General features: G+C 61.9%; 2 protein-coding genes across 2 annotated transcripts; both read left to right on the forward strand.

Moving 5' to 3' along the window:
• The first annotated feature begins 8580 nt into the window (after positions 1-8580).
• LOC119847989 (adenosine receptor A1-like) lies at positions 8581-10547 on the forward strand. Its single transcript, XM_038383304.2, has 2 exons — positions 8581-9182; positions 9496-10547. Exons 1-2 carry the CDS (start codon positions 8857-8859, stop codon positions 10223-10225), a joined length of 1056 nt encoding a protein of 351 aa, XP_038239232.1. The 5' UTR covers positions 8581-8856; the 3' UTR covers positions 10226-10547.
• Positions 10548-11683: 1136 nt separating this feature from the next.
• RPS19 (ribosomal protein S19) lies at positions 11684-16454 on the forward strand. The gene is made up of 6 exons (XM_038383553.2): positions 11684-11773; positions 12927-12997; positions 13259-13359; positions 15353-15536; positions 15773-15827; positions 16391-16454. The coding sequence occupies exons 2-6, from the start codon at positions 12927-12929 to the stop codon at positions 16415-16417; spliced, it is 438 nt and encodes a 145-aa protein (XP_038239481.1). The 5' UTR covers positions 11684-11773; the 3' UTR covers positions 16418-16454.
• The last annotated feature ends 7309 nt before the right edge of the window (positions 16455-23763 follow it).

Here is a 23763-nt window from a genome sequence, read left to right on the forward strand (position 1 = left end):
CACAAGTCCTCCTTTTCTTTTTGCAAATACAGACTAACACGGCTGCTACTCTGAAACCTACAAACTAAGTTGATCTATGTTAGGTTGACTTACAGCAACTGCCGGATTTATGGCGGTGGTTCACCTCCACAACAGGAGCACTTCCACTGCCCTACGGGGCAGCGTGGGGGGCTGAGAGCCTGGGCTGCCCCCCCGGGCTCTCAGCTCCCTGCTCCCCACTGGGGAATAGGGATCCCAAAGTGCAGGTGGCTCCCAGGCTCTCTTTGGGGAGTGGGGAGCCAGGACCCTAGGGAGGGGGCAGCCAGGCTTTAGCTGCAGCCCCCCACTGGCTCTGGGGTGACAGCCTGAGCTGTGAGTGGGTTTCTGTCCATGTTAAGGCTCCAAGCAGGGAGCCATGAAACCGACAGGTGTGATCAGTGGACAGCCGAGGTGAGTAACCCCTAGTGTCCACACCGGGTTAACCCCAGCACCAGAAGCCCTGCGCCGCAGGGAGGTGGTGTTATTGATTAGGGGGAGCAGGGCACGTAGGTCGGCGGGAGCAGGGCTGGCGTGTGGACACAGACATACCTGGCCTGACTAAGCTGCCTGACCCCGACCTCCCGGCCAGTCTCTCCCCCACAGAAGTGGGTCCCACCCAAGCCATTCACTCCCCCCGTCTCGCTAAGGAATCGATTTCACTTTCAATCTCGGCCGCCTCCAAGGTGCGAGAGCAGAGGGAGGCAGAGACCAAGCGACTGGCTGGGACGTTTCCTCCGTTAGCGGGGGAATTGCGGCTCTTCAGGCGAGCCGGGCGGGGACTCTTTTGCTCTGTGGCCGGTCCAGTCGCTCTCCAGGTTTCACCAGCCGCGGCTGGAGGCCGAGGGTTGGTCTGGGCGAGCTGGGGATCCCAGCCAGGCTCGTCAGTAGCTCATGGAGCTGGTGGGGTGGAGAGGGAAGGAAGCGGGAAGTGCAGAGAAGTGTCTGGAATAAAGATTTTCCGGGGGGGTCGGATGGAATAAAGAACAAGGGGGAGGGAAAGTTTATCTCTTGCCACCTAGATTTCCTAAGGTAGGATGGTCTCGTGGTTAAAGCAGAAGCGTGGAAGCCAGGACTCCTGGGTTCTTCTGTCCCCTGCTCCGGGAGGGGAGTGGGGTCTACTGGTGGGGAGGGGCTGGGAGCCAGGATTCCTGGGTTCTCTCCCTGCTGTGCCACTGACTTCGTACGCAACCTTCAGCGAGTCACATCCCCTCACAGGGACTGGCCAGGGCCGTCCTTAGGCATATGTAGGCACCCAGAAATTTGGGGCACCACCCTGATTCCCTAGCTGCAGCTCGGACTCCTCTCCGGCCCCTCCCCTGCACTGGGCCGGCGGGCTTCTCCCAGACCCGGCCCCCTCCCCTCCCGTCTGCCCACTCACTCCTCAGCCCCCCGGCCTGAGGGCTCCGGCTCGGGCGGGGCGTCAGGAGCGAAAGTTTGCATGTGAGTGAGCGGGGGGGGGGATACCTGGAGGCTGGGAAAGGGGGGTAGAGCCAGGCATGGGAATTCGGGGAGCGGGGGGGGAGGAACCGGGCTGGGAAGGGAAGGGAGGGTACCAGGAGGCTGGGAAGGGGGGGTAGAGCCAGGCATGGGAATGCGGGGGTCGGGGAGGAACCGGGCTGGGAAAGGAGGGTACCAGGAGGCTGGGAAGGGGGGGTAGAGCCAGGCATGGGAATTCGGGGAGCGGGGGGGGGCGGAGGAGGAACCGGACTGGGAAGGGAATGGGGGGGAGCTTTGTCTGGATCAGTAAGCGAGCAGGGAACGCGCTAGGGCCTCCTGGGGACCCGGCTGGTGGGCCCGGGGGGGGCAGCTGTTCCGAGCAGCCCCCCCCCACTGTACCTGCCCCTCTCTCCTCTTCTGCCCACATGCCCCGGCAACTCCCCGTGATCTCTCTCCTCGTCCCCTTTCCACTCCGCCTCCCTCTGCTCCGGCGGTGCAGCCCGGGTCCAGGCCCCCCAGTCCCTCTCCTCCCTTCCCCTGCCGGGATCCGCAGCAGCCGGGGCCGGGCCGGGGGGAGGCAAAGCGGCAGGGAAATAAAAGCAGACGGCGTTTGCTGTCCCTGCCCCTTGGCGAGGTCCCGGTGCCGGCAGGAGGGGATGGACCTGGAGCGGGAAGTGCCGGGGAGGGAGCGAGCTCCTCTCTGGGGCGGGAGAAGGGCTCGCACCGGACACGGCTGGAGCAGCTGGAAACTCCATTTCGGGGAGGGGGAGGTGAGTTTTCCCCGGATCTCCCGGGCTGTCTCCGGCTGGCCGCATTTTGAAGGCGGGGGAGTCCGACCGGAGCGGAGCCGCGCGGGGCTTGACCGCGGCACCGTCCTGCTCCCCCGCGGGAAAGACCTTTCAGACCGGCTGGAAATAACCCCGAACAACCCCGTGTGCACCCGGGACAGGGCTGGTTACGGCGCCAGCCCCCTGCGCAAACTGGCTGCAGCCTTGCACCAGGACACCCCCAGCGAGCGCGGGGTGCAAACCGGGCAGGGAGGGAGCCCGGGGCCCGAATCCGGTTCCTGCAGGTCCCGGCTCCTGGCCACTCGCTCTAAGGCCATGGGGGCTGATGGCCCAGCGCGCCGGCAGGCACGGGGCTGGACTCAGTCACTGGCATCAGCTCTTCCCTTTTTGTCTTTCAAGCGGCTTTGGGGTCCTGGCTGACACCCCAGCCCTCCCGTGAAACGCTGCTCATAGCCACTGGACATGCACCCCGAGGTGCCCCCACCGTTATTTATTGACAGCACTGGCAGAATTGTAAAATACTGTGCACAGCATTTAATTGTTTGGTGCTGAATTCCCTCCGGAATAAGGGGTGCTGGGCAGTGGCGGGGCTGTGAGAGGGGCACTGGGCAGTGGGGGGGGGGCTGTGGCTGGGAGATTGCTGGGCACAGGGATCTGCGGTGAGGGACCACTGGGCATGGGGGTTGCTGGGCATAAGGGGGTGGGGATACTGGGCAGGGGGGTGGCGGGGCATGCTGGCAGCACAGGGCTGGGTTTGGGGGTGCAGGTGGGAGGGAAGTGCAGAGGTTCGAGGCTAAACTGGTCTTAATAACCTGCCGTGGCAAGTTTTCCAAAATCGTCAGCTTGTCTTTGTGTTGCTAAGAGCAAGTCAGGCCTAGGGGCACCCGTTTAATAATCCTGTGTCGGGCCCCATAAAGCCTGAGGACGGCCCCGGGCCTGGGTTCCCCGGGGTGAGAGGGAGGCAGCGTCTCCCTGGGGAGGGTCGCGAGGCAGCGTTCGTGCAGCGCCCTGCCGGTGCGCGGTCGCGTGTCTGACGATGATTCTCCCGCTGGGGGCTGCGGCCCCTGCGGAGCGGCCTGAGAACGGGGCTTTGGGCCGGAGGGAAGCGCCAGAGCCGCCCTCCCCCACTTCCCCCCCGGCTCCAGCTCTGCGCCTGCCGTTCCACAGGTGAGCGATGGAGCAGCCCGTGTGCCTCATCGCCAACCCGGCCGACGGGGGGCTGGAGGGGACGGAGCAGGTGCTGGAGGCCCTGCGCGGCGTGGCCCAGCCCGTGGTGGTGGTGGCGGTGGCCGGGCTGTACCGCACCGGCAAGTCCTACCTCCCGAACCAGCTGGCCGGCAGGAGAACAGGTGAGAGACCTTCTGCTTCCCGACCCCGTCCGGGATCCTTCACCTCCCCCTCTGGGCCAGCCGTGAACCCCCCGCAGCTCGCCCACAGTGGGGCACATGAGTCTGTTATCGAGCCTCAGGAACGTGGGGCTGGAAGGGACCTCGCGGGGTCGTCACGTGCAGCCCCCGGCGCCGGCGGAGCTGGGCGAGCTCTTGGAGGCGCACAGGACATGCGGGGGGGACGCCCTGCGGCTCTTCATGCAGCACAGGGTTACACGTACCAGAAGCAGCTGATGGTATGTGAATGCCAGGGGCCCTGCCTTCCTCCCCGCGCCATCTGAACGCTTTGCTGCCAGGCCGTTCGCACAGCGCGGCCAACCTGCGACAAACGCCCCTGAGATTCGGAGGGCGAATCCCCATATCCTAAGGTCTGGCCCAGACTTAAACCCCTTCTGTCAGTGTAGACGGGGAAACTAGGATAGTGGCAGGTCCTTGTGGCCCTGGCCAGTGGCCAATTGTGGCTCTAGCCAGCTGGCACAGAGCCAGCCCCAGGGCCAGGGAGCTGCAAAGAACTGGTTAGTGCTCCCTGTGACGAAGTGGGACTGTTCTTAATGTTTCCTGTGAATATTGTGGGGTTGCCTCAGTTTCCCCTATGCAGTTCTTAAGTATCTAGGGGGTGGGATAAGGGTGTATGATCGTTGCAGAGCCCTAGAGGGCAGGTGTGTGCAGGGGTCTGGGCACAGAGAATGGCCGACACCCTGTTTCCTGGAAGCTGATGGCCTGGGCCCTTCCCCCCTGCAAGGTGAGAGCTAAAGGGTTGGAGAACAAAGGAAGCTGGTGCCCTCCTGGCCCAGGAAAGGGACAAAGCCCAGAGGAGGGGGGGCAGGAGAGAGTTTCAGTTTGGGGCTGGCTGGGGACATGGAGTGAAGTGCAGACGTGGTTGTCTGGCTCACTGCCCCTCAAAATGGACCCAGCTGAGGGGTCCTGTTCTCTGCACCTCCAAGCTCTGTGTTAGACCATGTTCCTGTCGTCTAATAAACCTTCTGTTTTACTGGCTGGCTGAGATTCCCGTCTGACTGCGGAGTTGGGGGGCAGGACACTCTGGCCCCCCCAGGACCCCACCTGGGCGGACTCGCTGTGGGAAGCGCACGGAGGGGCAGAGGATGCTGGATGCTCCAAGGTCAGACCCAGGAAGGGGGGAGCCGGGTGAGCTGTGTGTCCTGCAGACAGGCTGCTCCCAGAGAGGAGACTTCCCCAGAGTCCTGCCTGGTTTCGTAGGGAGCAGTTCCAGAGCATCGCCCAGGGACGCCGTGGCACTTGCTGCCCCCGCCAATCACCCAGCTTCCAAAGCCCCAGGGGGACCTTTTCAGCAGTGTCCCCGGGGCCAGATTTTTAGAGGAGTTTAAGCCCCTAAAGGTGCAGGTGGATGCCAGAGGGATCTTCGAAAGCAGGCCCTTTGGGAGACGGGATTCAGGCTCTTTCAGGATCCGGGGTGCCGTGAAAGTGTCCCTGGGCCTCCATTTTCCTCCCCCCCCCATAACGGCACACAGGCTTCCCCAAATCGAGCCACCCCTTGGCAGGGTTCGTTGATTAGAAACGTCCCCCAGAGCCTTTGATCAGTCACAGTCCGGCAGGCCAGTGCCACACCAGACGCAGTGCCCGCGGGGTTACGACCCCCCCAAGTCTGGCCTGCAGGCGTCTCCTCGCATAGGGCCCACTGCCCAGGGTCCCCCCTTGCTCTTCCCATCCGCAGACGGCTCCAGCCCCAGCCTGACCCTGCCTCGGCTCCCGGGGTTGCTTCTCTGGCCCCTCTGGCTCTGGCCCGGCTCCACTCCCAGCTCAAGCCCCTGCTCTCCCCTTAGCTCGGCCCCACTCTGACTGACCCAGACAATTCCAGCTCACATGGAAGACAGGCTCCCTCATTAGCCCCCCCCCCCCATCAATTGAGCGGGAGCATTGGCCTCTCCCCTTTGCCCCTGGGGACTGTCAGTCTCACGATCCTCATTTCCCATGGACCTTTCCCTTTCATTTGGTCCTGGGAGCCAGCAAACCCCGCCCACCCCGAGTGTGAGTGAGAGGCTAACAGTCCCCTTACATGGCACTTCTCTGCCCTGCATCAGTCTTGGGTCTGGCGCTTTCTTTGGCCCAGAGGCGGCAGCCAGCCGGACCTTGATTCTTCCCCAGCGTGTGATGCTTTCCTGGGCAGACCCGCTGGAGTCCAGCGACACCTCCCTGAATTGTGTGCAATGCCTTTGGGGTGCACAGCACTGAAATGCAATTGTTTGGGTGTTATTGCGGGGCCGTCTGTCATGGGGGACTCATGGAAATTCCTCCTCTCAAGCCGGCCCGGGAGGTGTCACACGGACTAGCTCACGCTGGATTCTCCAGGGATCAGCAGCCAGAGAAAGGGAGTTGGGGCGAAACTGCCTGGATTTGAACAGGCTCAGGGCCTTTGACCAATCCTACCCCTGGGGGGCCCAATCCTTTGGGGAAGGCTGGCAGGACCCACAGGGCTGGGAGGTGGCTCTGAACTACGGCTAGGACCTGGGCATCACAAGCGAGACGCCTGCTGCGGGGGACTTGGAAGGAGTCACGCTGCAGAGCCCTGGTGGCACTGGCCAGGGACTCGCTGACAAGCTCGTTAGCAGGTGGGCAGGTTCTCAGATTGTTTTTAATGAGTTTTCTCTGTAACGCTTCTACCCTAAGAATAATAAACCTTGCCAGGGAGCGCTGGCTGCTAGCGCCCCACGCCTGGCAATGACTCGGTTATCGGTCTCTGAGGAGAAACCAAGCTGGCCCGGTTAGTCGACCTTTGCTGGGGAGTTCACAGCATGGCCGGGAGCTGGGCAGCTCGGAGAGACCTCAGGCCAGCTGGGCAGCCTAGAATGGGAGCCCTGCTGGGCTGTCAAGCTGCAGCTGCCCCCGGGCGCGGGTCTCCTGCTCAGGGCCAGCAGCCGCTGCCCAGACTCTGTTCGTGAGCTCTCTGCTCCCTCCAGACTTGGGGCCGTCTCTCACTTGCAATCCCCAGGGCAGCCCAGCCTTCCTCGAGGTCGCGACTGGCCTGGGACAGGAGAGACGAGGGGCCGGCTACCAGGCGACAGGGGCTTTGGAGGCCTAGATCCTCGGGGGGCGAGCACTTTACCTCTCCCGAAGCCTGGGGGCTGCACAGACCCCGACCAGGGCCCCGCCTGGAGAACTCACCACAAGGAGACTTAGTGAGGGTCGGGTCATGGCTCTGCACAGCCGCTCGCCAGCCCCCCAGCTGCTGGCGTGAAGGGCGGGCTGTGTGCATCGGCCAGTGCCTCTGTGGCCCTTGGCGCTTCCTGTTGGCGCAGACCGGGGACGGGTTTGCTCCGGCTGACTCGGCAATGGGGAGGTGCAGGAAACAAGCTGCTCGTTTTTCCTCCCAGTGAATTAATCCTTCCCTTCCTGAACGTAAGAGCAGCCAGACCGGGTCAAAGCAAAGGTCCATCCAGCCCCGTGTCCTGGCTGCTGACTGTGGCTAGTGCCCGGTGCCCCAGAGGGAATGAACAGAACAGGGAATCACCCAGTGAGCCATCCCCTGTCACCCATTGCCAGGTGCTGGCAAACAGGCCAGGGCCACCATCCCTGCTCATCCTGGCTAATAGCCATCGATGGACCTGTTCTCCAGGAACTTCTCTAGTTCTTCTTTTAACCCTGGAGCCTCCCCCAAGCTTTGGGACTCATCTGGGGCTTGAAACCCCCGGCATGGCCGGGCAGACGCTGGCACTGGCCTCTAGTGGGCAGAGAGAAGGTGGCACCTAAGTTCTGCCTCTGAACCTGTTGCGATCCGGTGACTCTTCCCTGTGGCCCCCCTGCTCATTACAGACCCGAGATCGATCATTGGTGAGAGAGGATTAACGATTAATCCTTCCCCCTCCTGCTCTCGGGCTCAGAGGGACATAAACGCTCCCCTTGTTAGAACCCATTTGTGTTGCTCGTTAGACAAACCGGCGGGCATTGGCAGGCCTCAGTGGAGCTCGGCAGCTCGGCCCTTTCACCAACAGAAGTTGATCCAATAAGTGATATTAATGTCCCGGCCTTGTCACTCCATAGAGGGAGGCAGGCGCGTCGCAGCCCCTCTCTAGCCAGGAGCTCAGTATTGCAGCCGCCGAGGCACCAAATCCGGTCATCTCATGGGGCTGGTTAATTTGGGAATCCACCCGTGGCCCCCTGCTCCCTGGCCAGTAGCTCCCTGCGGCAAGAGGACGCTGGGAGACCTGCCAGGTAAAGGTCCCTGCTTCTCACGAGGGGCGACTGGGATGGATGGTGCAGGGAAGGGCGGGCGGGTGGATTGTCGCTTTCCGGCTACAATCACCTCCCTCTGCTGCTGCCTGCAGGGCTCCAGGGCCGCCTGGTCTGCCAGCCACACTAGCAGCCACTCCCCTGGGCTCTGCCAGCCCCGGCTGCAGCTCTCGGAGTGCTGGGAGGCCACCAACAGCCCCAGCGTGGGCCAGCAGCCTGTTTCTCTATAGGCCACCCTGACCCAGGTCTCCAGTGCGCCAGGGGCTGCATCTTATGGTTGCTATTTATTAGGTGTATTACGATAGCACCCAGGAGCCCCCGTCCTAGCCCAGGTCCCCAGCGCGCCAGGAGCTGCATGTTATGGTTGATATTTATTAGGTGTATTGTGATAGCACCCAGGACCCCAGTGCACCTGGGGCTGCATGTTATGGTTGGTATTTATTAAGTGTATTACGGTAGCACCCAGGAGCCCCCGTCCTGGCCCAGGACCCCAGCACACCAGGGGCTGCATGTTACGGTTGCTATTTATTAGGTGTATTGTGATAGCAACCAGGACCCCAGCGCGCCAGGGGCTGCACACACACAGAACCCAGAGCCAGGGCCTGCCCCAGGGAGCTCCCAGCCCTGCATTCATCATGAGGGGCGAACCGCTGAAGTGCCAGAATTAGAACTCAGGCGTTTATCTGAACGTCTGATTGGGGGGACCCCTGCCCCCGCGAGCGGTGCCCCCCAGTGTCCCACCCCCGTGCGAGCAGCCCCTCAGTGTGCCCGAGCCCTCGCTTGCTCCCCAAACCGGCAGGCACCTCGCTGGTCCCCGCCGTTCTCCCGCCTCCAGCTGGCGCTTGTCACCTGTGTGGGAGCCGGATCGATCCATGCGGCGCCCACACTCCACAGCCCGGATCTGTTTGCTCAGGGATTGCTCGGCAAACGCAGCTGGCAGCCACTTATCACCGGGCAGGGCCAGCTGGAGCAACTGAGCAGGGGATGCTCCCTGGGCGAACTGGTGCCCCCCTGCCCTGATGGATTTGTACCTCGGCTTCGTCATTCTGGAGGGGCTCCTGGCCCTGGCCGTGGTGGGCACCAACCTGCTGGTGTGTGCCACGGTCTGCCTGCACCGGGAGCTGCGGAGCGTCACTAACTGTCTGGTGGCCTGCCTGGCGTTGGCCGACCTGGGCGTGGGCACCCTGGCCATCCCCTTCTCCGTGGTGCTCAGCCTGGAGCTCACCCTCTGCTTCCACACCTGCCTCTTCCTGGCCTGCTTCCCGCTGGTCACCACCCAGTTCTCCATCTTCCTGCTGCTGCTCATCGCGCTCAACGCCCACCTGAAAATCCGGCTGCCCAGCAGGCAAGAGAGACGGGGCCCCCGAGTGCTTGGGCCGGGGGCAGGGCCTCCTGGGGGTGTGGGCATGGGGAGTACCCCAGCCAAGGGGCATTGGGACACGCCGGCTGGGCTGGCTCTGGGGCCGGGCATGCCAGTCTGTGGCCCCCGGTGGGTCTGGGGGCTGAACTGAACCTAGCAGGCCTCGGGGGGCAGCCGCCCATCCGGCAGGCAGCGTTGGCCCGCGGGCAGCTGCAGGGCGGCTGTGGAGATCACCGGGGCTGGGGCTCCCGGCCTGCAGGGGGGTGCCGATGGCCCTGAGCCGGCTCTCTCCTTGCAGCTACGCCGTGTACGTGAGGAAGGGCCAGGTGCTGGGTGCCGTGGGCCTGGGCTGGCTGCTCTCGCTGCTGATCGGCCTCTCCCCCATGATGGGCTGGAACCGCCTGGGGCACTACGTGGAGAGGAACCAGACCCTGGCTGCCAGCTTGGCTGCTGAGCGAGCTGCCGTGGTCCTCATCGCCCGTGACCAGCCCTACGGCGGCTTCCTCTCCAAGGTGTACCCGGGGACGCGCGGGGCGCCCCGCTACAACCAGCTGCACGACGACCACCTGGGGCACTGCTCCTTCACCTCCGTCTTCGCCCCCGAATACCTGGTCTACTTCGTCTTCTTCGCCTGCACGCTGCTGCCCCTGGGCACTGTGCTGGGTATCTACGCCGACCTCTTCCGGCTGGTGCGCGGGCACTTCCTCACCCAGCCGCTGCGGGCGGCCAAGCGGGGGGAGCTGCCCATGGCTCGCACCCTCCTCCTCCTGCTCGGCAGCTTCTGCGTCTGCTGGATCCCGCTGCACGTCATCTACTGCGTCCGGCTCCTCTGCCCCGGCTGCCAGAGCTACGCGGCCCTGGACCGCCTGGCCGTGCTGCTGTCCCACCTCAACTCCCTGGCCAACCCGCTGGTCTACGCCATGAGGAAGAAGGACTTTGGGCGGGCGCTCAGGTCCGTCTGCCTTCGCTATGTCCTGTGCTGCCCCAGCGCCAAAGTTCATCCCCAGGGCCCGAGTGGCCGAAGATAAGAAGGACCAAGACCTATCCCTGCTCCCAATTCCCCAGCCAGCGGGAGGGGCTGGCGGCCCGGATCTGGACTTAGCACCCCGCCGAGCTCCTTGTCCTATTTGTAAAGAGAAGGGGTGATGCACCCCCCAGCCCCAATCTCTGGTGCCTGCCCCCTCAGCAATTCCCCAGCCAGGGGCTGGATTTTCTTCTCCTGTCTTTGCGTCTCAGGGGTTATTGTCTGTTACATATGGGCCCCATCCTGGACAGCGCTGAGCCGCATGGTTTACGCTGAGCTCCGGCCATGGGTTCAAGGTCTTTGGGTGACATCCCTGGCTAGGCGAGTTGGAGACACCCAGCCCCGCCAACCAGTGTGGGCAGGGAAAAGGGGTGGGGGGGCAGCTCCCTCTGGCTCATGGAGCAATTATTGAAGAAGCTACGGCAGGGATCAATCACGCAGCTGTCAGGTGGATAATGGACCCTGCTGCTCGGCAATAAAACCATCCCGTGACTGGCCCCTGCTTTCACCAAACGTTTGTTAAATCGATTCTGGGAAAGGGCAGGGGTGCGGGGCTATGGGCCTGGGAGGGATTGGCTGGCTGGGGGGTTGGGGGGGAATAGGCCACGGCTCCCTTCCAGTCAGGCTGTTCCCAGCTAGGGGGGAGGGGGCTGGGTGGCACTGGCTGGCTTGACGGGGGGGTGTTGGGAAGAACTAGCTGGGGTGGGGACTGGTTTGGGGTGGGGAACAGGCCATGGCTCCATCGAAGGCAGGCCATTTCCAGCTGGTGGGGGGCGGGGGGGCTTGGGAGGGACTGGCTGGCTCGGGGGGGTGGTTGGTGGGGATATCCCACGGCTTCTGTCCAGGGGGAGGGGGAGGGGTGTTGGAAGGGACTGGCTGGCTTGGGGGATGGGGGGGGACAGGCCATGGCTGCGTCGGGCCCAGGCCGTTCCCAGGTAGTGGGGGAGGGGGCGGGGGGCACTCGGGGGGTTGGGGGGGAACGGGCCACGGCTGCGTCCGGCCCAGGTAGTGGAGGAGGGGGCAGGGGGCACGGGGGGGTGGGTGGGTGGAGGGGCCTGGTGGGCTCCCAGCTCCAGCTGTTCTGGGATCGCAAAACTCCGCAGCGTGGCAACGAGTCGCTGTGACGTCACAATGAGACCGATTAGGTGAGATGATGTCACCACGAGTCGCTGTGACGTCACAAAACTGTGATCAAATGCGACGACGTCACATTTGAATGCTGAGACGTCATGGGATTGCGATTCAATGCGGTTACATCACACGTCGAGGTTGTGGCGTCACACTTCCGCCCCGCAGCCCTGAACAAGCCCCGCTTCCGCCCCGCTGCGGGTGACGAGGCGGCGTTTGCGCCTCGCACTGATTTCCCCGCCCCCTAACTTCCGCCCGGCGGGGCCCCGCCCTCCCCCTCCCGCTCGGCGGCGATTGGCCGGGCGCAGCTCTCGCGGGGCGCGATTGGGCGAGCGGTTCTCGCGGGATCTGGGGCCCCGTGTTCTGAGGGCGGGCGACCCCGTACGGCCCTTTCCGAGCCCGGCAGCGCGGAGCCAGCAGCGAGGTGAGGAGCGGGGGGGGGGGGCCCCCCTGAACCCGCCTCCCGGCCCAGTCTCCTGCTGCTCCCCGGCCTGCGGGACCCCCATCCCGGGAAGGGCCCCGTGTCGGGGGGGGAGGAGGAGGAGTGGGGGGCGCTGGGGGAGGGCGGCCCCGTGTCGGGGGGGGGAGGAGGAGGAGTGGGGGGCGCTGGGGGAGGGCGGCCCCGTGTCGGGGGAGGAGGAGGAGTGGGGGGCGCTGGGGGAGGGCGGCCCCGTGTCGGGGGGGGGAGGAGGAGTGGGGGGCGCTGGGGGAGGGCGGCCCCGTGTCGGGGGGGGGAGGAGGAGTGGGGGGCGCTGGGGGAGGGCGGCCCCGTGTCGGGGGGGGAGGAGGAGTGGGGGGCGCTGGGGGAGGGCGGCCCCGTGTCGGGGGGGGAGGAGGAGTGGGGGGCGCTGGGGGAGGGCGGCCCCGTGTCGGGGGGGGAGGAGGAGTGGGGGGTGCTGGGGGAGGGCGGCCCCGTGTTGGGGGGGTGGGGGGGCTCCGAACTGCCTTATGGGCCATGCTGTAGCCTTTCCCCGCCTGCCCCGTGCCCAGAGGGGCTGACCCTCGAGGCTGGGGTGGGGCTGGCCCCGGGGCCGTGGTACCTGAAGGGCCCCCCCGTGGTGCGGGGTGGCCAGGGCGTGCGGGTGCCTGGGCAGAATCAGTCTGCGCCGGGGCTGAGCTTATCCGGATTTGTGCCGGCTGCTTCTCCGGCTGCTGCCCAGTGGGGGTACCAGTAACGCAGACCCTGCTCCCCCAGCTCCTACAGTAACCTCTGGGTTTCTGCAGCGCCAGGCAGGGCGGGACCCGACTGTCGCCATGATACAAACAGACTGGTCCGCGGGGCCTAAGGCGGGCCCAGCCTGGGCTGGACGGAGAGCTCCAGTCCCCGCTGCGTGCTCTGCTGTGCCCATACAGGGCAGGGGTGCTCTCCCTGTCCCGGGGTTGCTCCTGCGTCTGGGCCCGTAGCTCCCGGTTTGAATCCCAGCAGGGCCAGCTCAGCTGTCCAGCTAAACCCAGCTCCCCAATGGGTGGCACGCGACAAGCCTGGGGAAAGCTGGGGTCCTGTGTGTGGGTGCCGTGCATCCCCTGCAGGTTCAGGGGCCCCAAGCGGCGCTAAGCAGGGCTCTCCTCCCTTGCAGATGCCTGGTGTCACGGTGAAAGATGTTAACCAGCAGGAGTTCGTCAGGGCCCTGGCTGCCTTCCTCAAGAAGTGAGTTTGCCCTTTCGCGGGGTGGGGGGGGGGGGAAGGAGGTGAAACGGTAGGGCAAGGCTTATTCACACCGGTGAGGGCCAGTCAAGTGCAGCTGCTGCAGATCTGGCTGGGATACGTTTCCTCTCCCAAAATGCCCCTTTTGAGTGGGCCCTGGGAAGTCTCCTCTGCAGGCTTGCCCGGTGTTGGGTAAAGCTGCACGTACAGGCCTGTCTGGGCTGCTTGGGAGCTGCTGCTGACTTGTCCCTGCCTTGTTTTCAGGTCAGGAAAGCTGAAGGTGCCCGACTGGGTGGATACGGTCAAGCTGGCCAAGCACAAGGAGTTGGCCCCATACGATGAGAACTGGTTCTATACCAGAGCAGGTAAGAATCCCCGCCCTGCCCATAGCAGTGAGGGGTGCGTCTGCCTCCCCAGAGTCAGCAGAGCAGGGACCCCGAATGAGCTGGGGAGTCGCAGCCCACTTCCCTCCCACGCCGGCCGGCGCGCTCTTGCTGCAGCATCTTCATGGGGCTTCTGCTTCTGTGTCATGCCCCGGGGGGTGTGTGCTGGGGGCTTATTCCTTCACCCACTTACTTCCCTGGTTCTTCTCGCATGATCAGAGAGCAACAATACCCGAAGTCCAAAGGTGCAAACAATTCAATGTTTATTGGGGTGAACTTCCAGCAAGCATGATTCCAGTTTCCTTCCTTAGTGTCCCCTTCCCAGCTCTGACACCACAGAGCCTTACATCTGTGTCCCTGTTCCCATTCCTGCCCTTAGCAAGATATGATTCCAATTTCCCCACCCCCATTCCCTGTTCCCATTTCCCCCCCACACCCCCATACGCACTTCCTGACTGACTACAGACTATATAGTAAAACTTGAGTTCTGCTTAGCTATACCTTAACCAATCATTTTACTGAAATTTAACTAACCAATCCTAACATATTGTAACATGATTGTTTAACCAATTATATCCCACCATCTTAACTAGTTTACACCCAGCTAAATTAATTATACAGCAGACAGAAACAGTCACAGAACCAGACAGAGATTCTACAGTCAGACAATAGGGAAATGGGGACGACAGTGATAGAACAACAAAGAAATGAGGATTTCACATCCCAGCTATTGAGAAGTGAGTTCTTGCCAGGCAGGATGCTGTCAAACTAAGTTTCCTTTTACATCTTCTAGGCACTTCCCTTTGTCTGGAGGCGACAGGCATTATCAGGACAGGATTGTATCCTAACAGCCCCATAGCACCTGCTTTCAATGGGACTAGTTTGGAATGTGAGGAGGTGACTGGTCGCTTCCCAGCTTATGGCTGCCTCTGTTGCTTAGCCAAAGGCTTTAGCCTAAGAACAGGGCCTCAGGCTGTCACAGTGAGAGGAGGCCCTTACACCCGCAGACAGTGATTTTGATTTTCTTTTATACTCTAGAACTAGCTAAGTTATAAGAATACATGTAAATTCTTAGTCTAGGCCTTTACAGACAGGCCTGAATATCTATATCCTAACAGGGTGTTCTGCGGAGCGGCTGTTAGCCTCAGCTAGCGAACGCCTAACGAATACACAATCTGAGCGCTAGGCACTTAAAAGTAGTGTGTTGTTTTAGATCCCTGAAAGCCAGAGAGCCATGCTGCTGGGGGGTGGGAGGAGATGCCCTGAGATGCCATCAGTGTGAATGTGCAGGCCTAACACCCTGCATTGCTAGTGAGGGACTGGGGCCTTGCACCTCTAATCCACGGGTCTGGCCACCGTGGTTCCTCTGTCAGTCTCCCAGTGCTGTCTGAGGGCCTCTGGCAGTGCTCTCCTCCCTCCAGATGCCGGGGCTTGTTTGTGACTCTTGGCCCTATGCGGCACGTTAACGAGCCAACCCAAGGAACGGGCTCTGAATTCAGCTCTGCGTTGCAGCCTTTCCTGCCCAGAAGCCTCGTCTAGCTGGCGAGAGGCTCTCGAATGTGTCCTGTGCCCCAAACCCTCCAGCACTGACCTAGAGAAATGTTCGGGCTCTGATCCCAGCCCTGCTTGCCCTGGGTTTTTTAGTGAGGGGTTGGCCCGCTGCCTTGGTCTGTGCTTTGATTTCACCAGCCCCACAGGCAGGGGGAGTTGTGCAGGGTACCCCGAGCAGCTGTGAGCAGAGCGGATGGCGGCAGGAAGAACTCTGCCCTGCCCAGTGCCACCGGTGCCTCCAGCTTCCCAGCTGGCAAACCAAGCCCCGAGTCCCTTGGTCGCATCCAAGCTGGGCCGATCCCTGGTGCCTTCCCTCCCCTGCCACGTCTGCTGGGGCAGAGTTGCTGCGGTGGGGGGTTAATGCTTTGGCTTGGAAGCAGCCGCCGAGACGCCAGGTTAATGGGCTCTGCCTGTGGTTCCACAGCTTCCACCGCTCGGCATCTGTACCTCCGCGGCGGTGCCGGCGTCGGCTCCATGACCAAGATCTACGGGGGCCGCCAGCGCAACGGCGTCATGCCCAGCCACTTCAGCCGCGGCTCCAAGAGCGTGGCCAGGCGGGTGCTGCAGGCCCTGGAGGGGCTGAAAATGGTGGAGAAGGATCAGGACGGGTGAGTGTTGAGGGGCTTGCCTGGCCGCTCGTGACAGGGATGAATGTTTCTGCTAGGTGGGAGGAGGGGTGGGTTTCAGAGCAGCCTGGCTGGGGTTTACACTGAGCGGGCCGGGCGTCGGAGCCCAATCTGAACACTGCATGGTGGGCACAGGGTGCAGCCCAGCTGGGGCCAGGGCGCTGGAAGAGCGTTATTCCACAGTAGCGGATTCTTTACCCTTCCCGTTTTCCTTCCAGAGGTCGCAAACTCACCCCCCAGGGACAGAGAGATCTGGACAGAATTGCCGGCCAGGTACTGCTGCGTTCCCACCCCTGTGTGCTGGGTAGGGCCCGGGAGACCCCGCCTGAGGGTTCAGGGTCACTGATAGTGGCTGGCCCCCATGGCGCAGCGAGCGGGTTTTAGTTCAGCCCGTGGCAGGGTGGCAAGGGACGTTCTGCCTGCCCCCATGCCCAGGAAAGAGCCAGCCGCTGCCTTTGGTGACCTCGCTAGCAACCCCAGCCACATGCTGCTGAGCATGCCCATTGCTCGCTCGCCTCTCCCACAGGGGCCGAGCACTTCCAGCACAGAACTTGACCTGACCCCTTCGCTGGCCTGGCCCGTAACAAACCCCGGCTTCAGCCCAGTGCCCGCGAAGGCGGAGCCGTGCCTAGAAAGGAGCAAAGCAGCTCTCTCAGACTGTCAGCAAAACCTGTTCCGGGCTGCTGCGCTCTACTGCCTTTGGGGGTCTGCTCAGCGTGGCCGTGTGGCCGGCACAACCTGTCGGTTTTGCACCTGGGGGTGGGGGTTGCATCTAGGCCGTCTTACCACCGCTGCCCTCTCCGGCACAGCTCTCATCCGCCTCTCCTGTCTTCCAGGTGGCAGCTGCAAACAAGAAACATTAAAATGAGCGTCCGATAATAAAACCCGGTTCCTGTTTCACACCTGCGCCTGTTCCTTTGTGAGGCTTCCCTTGCACCGGGCAGCTGGGCACGACGTGGGCTTCGCAGCCGGCCCGTTCCGCAGCGACCCTCCGAGCTGGGGAGCATCAGCAAAGGAGACCTGGAGCTTTCTGTTGGGCGATGGGTCCAACCCAACTCTGGGGGAATGGGAATTTAGCTGCAAAGTCTTTTACCTCTGGGCACTTGTTTGAAGCCCCTTAGGTGGCCAAAAGTTGGTCCCCTTCTTCCCATCACTCGGTGGCCCTGGGTGGTGAGTTGGGGGGGGTCCCAGCTCGTTTTCTGGTGGGCGGGGGGACATGTCACCACCTTGGGTGTCTGCAGTGTGTGCCCCCACAAGCCCTGAGCAGGGCTGTGTATTAGACTGGGGAGCCTGGACGTGAGGGCCTCCCCCCAGCAGGGGGCTTGGGTGGGTATAGGCTGCTGTCGCCACCTCAGCCTCTTCGTGGGCAGTGTGGAAACCCCAGTGTGCCCTTGGCACTTGGCTGCACCTCTGCCTCTAGCATTCCTGGTTCTATTAATCTGTGGAGAATGTAGCGTTGCAAAGGGCATGAGAGGGGGCTGGCACAGCCTGGGGGCCGTGCCCAGAGATTGCCTGGTTCGTGCCAGATGCAGACATAGAAACCTGCTGTCCGAGTCCCTCCGCCCTCCGGGTTGTAATCTCTTCCCCCCTGTCCAGCTCCTGGGCTAGCGGAAACGTAGCTTGTCCCCAGGGGCTGGAGGCAGGTTCCTCACTCCTGTCCTGGGTTCTGTGAAGCAGGGGCTGGCAGCGCGGGAACGAGGCTGGCTTGTGATCTGCTGGGTGATGTTTCAGGGCTGCCGAGCTGCCCAGAATTCTCAATTTGGGCAATGCCAGGGGCTGCCGACTCTTCCCACCTGCCACCCCTTCCCCAGAGGAGACCCCGAAAGGGGGAAATCAGCCCCCAAGGGAACAGGGCTTTCGCCGGGCAGGGGCAGAGCCTAATGTGCTCAGTGGCAGTTTGGAGACAGCAGCTGCTCTGTTCCGCTCCCCTCCGGCTGCTGGATTCCTTGTCTGTAAGGAGCAAAATCATTTGGGGGGCTGGGGAGGGTGGATGCCGGGGTGGGATGACCTGGGTAGTGGACGTAAGGTGCAGGAGGTAACTAGCCTGCTCTATGCTGCACTGGATCCCCGGGGCTGGTTTTAGGCTCCAAGATGTGGCTGCGTTGGTGAAGCCACACAAATGCTGGAGGTTACGGCCACCTACCCTCGGAGGAGCTGCGGGAAGAACAGGGTGTGTTCAGCCTGCAGCAGATGGTGGGGGGCTGATAGGTCTTCACTGTCGTCTTCGAACAACGGGCTTTGAGCAATTGTTCTCCGTGGCCCCTGCGAGGATCTGGCATCTTCTGGAGCAAGGGTGATTTCAGTTGGATATTGGGGAGAGCCTTCCAGGGCTGGAGAGGGTGCCCCAGTCCCCATCCCCAGAGGGTTTTAAGAGCAAGTTGGGTGAACCCCAGTCAGGGCTGGTCTAGGGCTGGACGCAGTGACCTCTTGAGGTCTCTTCCAGCCTGGCTGTCCCCTGGTCTGGCTCGGGGGCGTGCACAGGAAGCCGGGCGCCAGGGTAAAGCGTCCCCTTCAACTACATCGTGTAATGGCAGACAGCTAAAAGGAGACAAGTTTTTAAAGTGCTTCTCTACCAATACTAGAAGTCTAAATAATAAGATGAGTGAACTAGAGTGCCTCGTATTAAATGAGATTAATATAACAGGCATCACAGAAACTTGGTGCAATGAGGATAATCAATGGGACGCTAATATCAGGGTACAAAATCTGTCAGGTCATGCTGGTTGGGAGTGGCGCTATATGTGAAAGAAAGCACTGAATCAAGTGGAGTAAAAATTTTAAATGAACGAAACTGTCCCATAGAATCTTGGGGGATAGTAATGCCATGCTCGAATAAGACTAGCGATAGAGGGATATATTACTGACCAGGATGGGGATGGTGATAGTGACTGTGAAATGCTCAGGGAGATTAGAGAGGCTATTAACATAAAAAAATAATAGTGGGGGATTTCAACTATCCCCATATTGATGGTTTCAGAGTAGCAGCCGTGTTAGTCTGTATTCACAAAAAGGAAAGGAGGACTTGTGGCACCTTAGAGACTAACAAATTTATTAGAGCTTTCGTGATGCATCCGATGAAGTGAGCTGTAGCTCACGAAAGCTTATGCTCAAATAAATTTATTAGTCTCTAAGGTGCCATAAAGTCCTACTTTTCATATAGACTGGGTACATGTCACCTCAGGACAGGATGCACAGAGTTTCTTGACACCTTAGATGACGGCTTCTTTGAGCAGCTGGTCCTGGAACCTACCAGAGGAGAGGCAATTCTTGATTTAGTTCTAAGTGGAGCACGGGATCAGGTCCGAGGGGTGAATATAGCTGGACCCCTTGGTAATAGTGACCATAATATAATTAAATTTAACATCCCTTGTGGCAGGGAAAACATCTCAGCAGCCCAACACTGTAGCATTTAATTTCCGAAAGGGGAACTACACAGAAATGAGGAGGTTAGTTCAACAGAGATTAAAGGGTACAGTGCCAAACGTGAAATCTCGCAAGCTGCATGGAAACTTTTTAAAGACACCATAATAGAGGCTCAACTTAAATGTTTGCCCCAAATTTAAAAAGATAATAAAAGAACCAAAAAAGTGCCACTGTGGCTAAACAGCAAAGTAAAAGAAGCAGTGAGAGGCAAAAAGGCATCTTTAAAAAGTGGAAGTTAAATCCTAGTGAGGGGAATAGAAAGGAGCATAAACCCAGCCCCAGCTCAGGGGAGAGGGGAGATCTCTGACCTGCCCTCACTCCTGATTTTTAATCAGCCTGGATTTTGTGGCCTGATCATCAGTGGGCCCCCAAGAGACACAGTTCCATGGAGTCAGTATCCCTCTGGAATAAACTGAGGCATGCAGCAGCAGCGGCAGGAGTGTGGGGCAGCAGGGAGTTGCAGCCAGCTCTTCGAAGGCACCCTAATCTCCCTCCAGCTTGATTCTTGGCCGGTGTCCACAAGTGGAGGATCTGGCACGGTCCTGGCCAGCTCCTCCCCGGGGAAAATGGGGCCAGTCCCGACCCGGGAGTGACACTGGAAGCACCAGCTACAGTCTGTGCTTTTCCTCCTTCCCCAGGCTTCCTCGGATGGACGCCGGGATGCTGGGCCAAGCCAGTGCCCGAGCGGGGGAGAATCCGGACCCCCCGGAGCTGCCTACAGAGGACCAACGGTCCCTCTACCCCAGTGGTTCTCAAACTTTTGTACCGGTGACCCCGTTCACACAGCAAACCGCTGAGTGCGACCCCCCGGGCGGGAGGGATGGCTCAGTGGTTTGAGCATTGGCTTGCTAAACCCAGCGTTGTGAGTTCAATCCTTGAGGGGGCCATTTAGGGATCTGGGGCAAAAATTGGGGATTGGTCCTGCTTTGAGCAGGGGGTTGGACTAGATGATCTCCTGGGGTCCCTTCCCACCCTGAGATTCTATGAATTAAAAACACTTTAATATATTTAACACCGTTACAAATGCCGGAGGCAAAGCGGGGTGTGGGGTGGAGGCTGACAGCTCGCGAACCCCCCTGTAAGAACCTCATGAGCCCCTGAGCCGGGCTCCAGCCCCCCACGCCCCTGGGGATTCTGCACATCTGCGGAGGCGCGGAATCCCCCCTGCGCGTGCCCCCGCCTCCCAAGCTGCACGTGCTGCAGCGCCGCCTTGGGCCCGGCAGAGGCCGCCGGGGCACCGGGACCGCCCCCGGCGGCTCTGGCGCCACAGCGGCCCCTGGTGGGAAGGCGGCGGGACTGCAGCGCTTCTGGGGCAGCAATGTCGTGTCTGTGGGATGGGGGAGAACATCTGGCCATGGCCAGGGCTGCAGAATTGCCCCAGGAGCAGAGTTCGCCACAGCCCCCTGCCCGCGGGGCCAGGTTAGGACAGAGGGGGGGGGGGTCACAGAGTGGGGCTCAGGAGCGAGTGGGGGGCCAGCATTGAGCCTGGGGACGCGGGAGGGGGGCTGCAGAGACCCATGGGGATGAGGGGTGCGGGGACAGGGGCCAACGTGCCTGACTGAACGGGAGAGGCTTGGGGTCAGGCAGGGTCTGCATGAGGGAGGCTCCCCAACTCCCTAACAATCCCCCTCCCCCAAAGAACCTGCCCCCCAACACCCTCCAGGTTCACTCCCAGACTCCTTCCCCCTCCCTCAGCTCCTCTGTTACCCCGACTGCCCCCGGCCTTTGCCCTGCTTCTGACGGGTGCGGGACATACAGGTCTGTAGTGTCGTTTAAATGAATTACACAAAGTTCGGTATTAAAATGCCTCGTAAGGAATCTATTCGTCCAAAAAAAAAAATCAGAATCTTTTTTGGGGGGGTCTGTATTGTTACGGCCATACTTGCTGACCGATATTTTGAAATAAATGACCAAAATCATTGAAACTGGCACGATTCTATTGGGTTATGCTGACAAATAAATATGCAGAATTTTGCAGAATTTTACAAATATTGTGTGGAGAATTTGTAATTTTGGGCGCAGCACTCCTCCTCCACCGCTTCCCCCCTCCTCCAAAACTTCCCCCCTCCTCCACTGCTTCCTCCTCCTCCAAAACTTTCCCCCTCCTCCACCGCTTCCCCCCTCCTCCACCGCTTCCCCCTTCCTCCAAAACTTCCCCCTCCTCCCCTGCTTCCCCACTCCACTGCTTCCCCCCTCCTCCACCACTTCCCCCCTCCGCTGCTTCCCTCCCTTCCTCCACCGCTTCCCCCCCTCCTCGACCACTTCCTCCCTCCTCCACCGCTTCCCCCCCTTTCTCTGTTGCAGGTGCTGCCCTTTGCTTCCCTGCTTCCCAGCCCCCCTCTCTGTGACCAGGGCCTAAACCATCTGCCCCCAGTGCCCCTCCCGTTCCCTGGGGCTGCCCTGGCTCCACCCTCTGGGCTGAAGTCCTGGCATGATGTCCTCTTTGCAAGATTAGCCCCGTTCCCCTTGGGGTGCCCTGAGCCCCCGGCTGGCAGAACGCACCCCACCCCTATCCTTCCCGCTGGGGCGTGGCCGGCTGGGGGCCTGTGGACAGCGCCTGTGCCGGGAGCGGTTGTGGGGGGATGTGGGGGGCTAGCTGCAGAGGGGAGGTACTTGGGCAGGAAGGCAGGGGATGGAGGTGGCAGCCAGCGCTCAGCGGGGGGATTTTTGCCCCAGGAGCAGCGCAGAGGAAAGATCTGGTTCGGGGCAGGGGGATGTTAAAATGACTGGCTGAGGTGTGGGGTCTCGGGCTGGAGAGGGCTCCCAGCTTCCATGAGCGCTGGGGCTGGGGGAACAAGGCGCTGCATCCCCGAGCTGCCTTGTGGTCCCCAGCCCCACTTCAGAGGCTACGACGGGCTGTGACCTACGGGCCTAGCTCAGGGCCTGGGGCTGCCCCATGGCACTGCAGAGTTCGGGGCGGGGCTGGGCGCCGGGACTCCAGGGTCCAGCCCACGGCGGCTGAGCTGGGCCCGGAGACCTTAGCTCCGCGCGTAGGGCGGCCTGCCCTGGGCCCAGCTGAAGAGCGGGAGCTCCTCGTATCTTGCTCGGCGGCAGGGCTTTGAACCCTCGAATCACCCTCGGGGCTCTGCCCTGACCCCTCCCCAACTGACTGTGTGCCCCAGAGCTGGACCCAGGGCCCAGCAGTGGCACCCCTGGGCCAACTCCAGAGGGAAATCCCCTCCCTGCTCCCACTGGAGACCCCCCGTTTGTACAGCCAGGGATGTCATTTGCCCTTTGGGCCCAGCTGGGAGCTCCCGGGCAGCTGCTGATCCCAAATCTCGGGCAGGGGGCCAGCGGGTCACTGCCTGGGTCCCGTCAGGCTCTTCTCCCAGGCCTGGCCCTTGGGCGGTGATTTCTGCAGCTGCTTTCATGGCACAGGGGCCTCTGTCCTGGGGCATTCGGTTCTCCCCAGCTGAGCTGCGGAAGAGCCGGTTCCCGGTGGAGAGGCCGCAGCCCCGTTGTGTTCAGCTGGGGACCGAGTTCCCCTCTGGGAACCCCTTTAAATTCCGGCATCCAACTCCCTGCCACCCTTGCCTGGCTGTTTGACATGCCAGAGCTCGGGGGCTGCGTCTCCCTCCAGGCCCCACTAACCTCTCGCCCGCTCCTCCGGCAGGGCCCAGCCCCTGGGTGCAGGGGTGAGGAATCAAGCACTAGCCCCAGGGCCCGGAGCCACCTAACGAGTTCTGCCAGCCCGGGTGGCGCGGGAGCTGTGGGCTGGCGCAGAGACGCTGCCCATGGGAACAGGTCGGGACTTGGTGCCTTGGTCGCCGTCTCGAGCGGCTGTGGGAATACTGCCTTCGCAACCCCCTGCGGGCCGCGGCTCTGCTCCTCGCTCCTGTTGCCTGCCCCTGCCGAGCGCTGCCACCAGCCGCGGCCCTTTCCCCAGGGATGAGGCCAGCCGGGGCCTGCCGTGGCTGTGATGGTCTCACCCCAGGCTCAGAGCTGTGCTTGTCCCGCTGAAGGGCATGGGAGATTTGGGGGGGGCGGTTGGGGGAGATCGCTTGGAACCGGGCAGCGGGCCAGGGCACAAAGGTGGCTTCGGGTTCCCTGGTGTCACTGCCCGGCAAATGAGAGGAACATCGGGGCTGCTGTAACGTACGCTGTGCTTCCCCTGGTCCCTGCAGTCACCGCCCCAATCCACCCCCTATGGGCCCTGGGGGGAAGTGAATAGCCACAGTGCTGTGTGCTTGGCACAAGGGGGTCCAGAGCTCAGTGTGGGGGTCTGGGCAGCGCCTGGGGTGATGGGGGCCCTCGGTTCTCCCTCTGGCTCTGGGAGGGGTATGGGGGTCTAGTGGTTAAAGCAGGAGGGGGAAGGGAGCCAGGACTCCTGGGTTCTGTCCCCAGACCAGCTGCTGCCTCGCTACTTGACCTGAGTCTTCTTTGTGCCTCAGTTTCTCCTCTTTACATACTCGTGCCAATGACCCTCCCCTCCTCCCTTGTCTGGAGAAGCCCCTGGGTCCCCCGAAAGCGGATCCCGCCCCCTGCTCTGGCTTTGACGAGCCCCTTTCGCTTTCCCCTGGGGGCCTTTACCTGGGGGCAGAACAGCCCCCCAGTCCAGCAGTGGGGGGGGCCTGCCCGCCAATCCTGCCCGTTGCATCTGCTGTCGTGGTGCTGGGGGAGGGGAGGGGGTAGTGGGGCGGGGTGGGGGGGGCCGTCCTGTCCCTTTAAATTCCGCCCGCCCCACTCCCGCATGGGACTTGTAAACACGCTGCCCCCGCTCGCCAGGGCCCCGCCCGGCTGCCATTGGCCCGGCCCCTCGCATCTCATTAGCATACATTACGGCTGG

The sequence above is a fragment of the Dermochelys coriacea genome, chromosome 24, assembly GCF_009764565.3.
Source record: "Dermochelys coriacea isolate rDerCor1 chromosome 24, rDerCor1.pri.v4, whole genome shotgun sequence".
In the NCBI taxonomy this organism is placed as follows: domain Eukaryota; kingdom Metazoa; phylum Chordata; order Testudines; family Dermochelyidae; genus Dermochelys; species Dermochelys coriacea.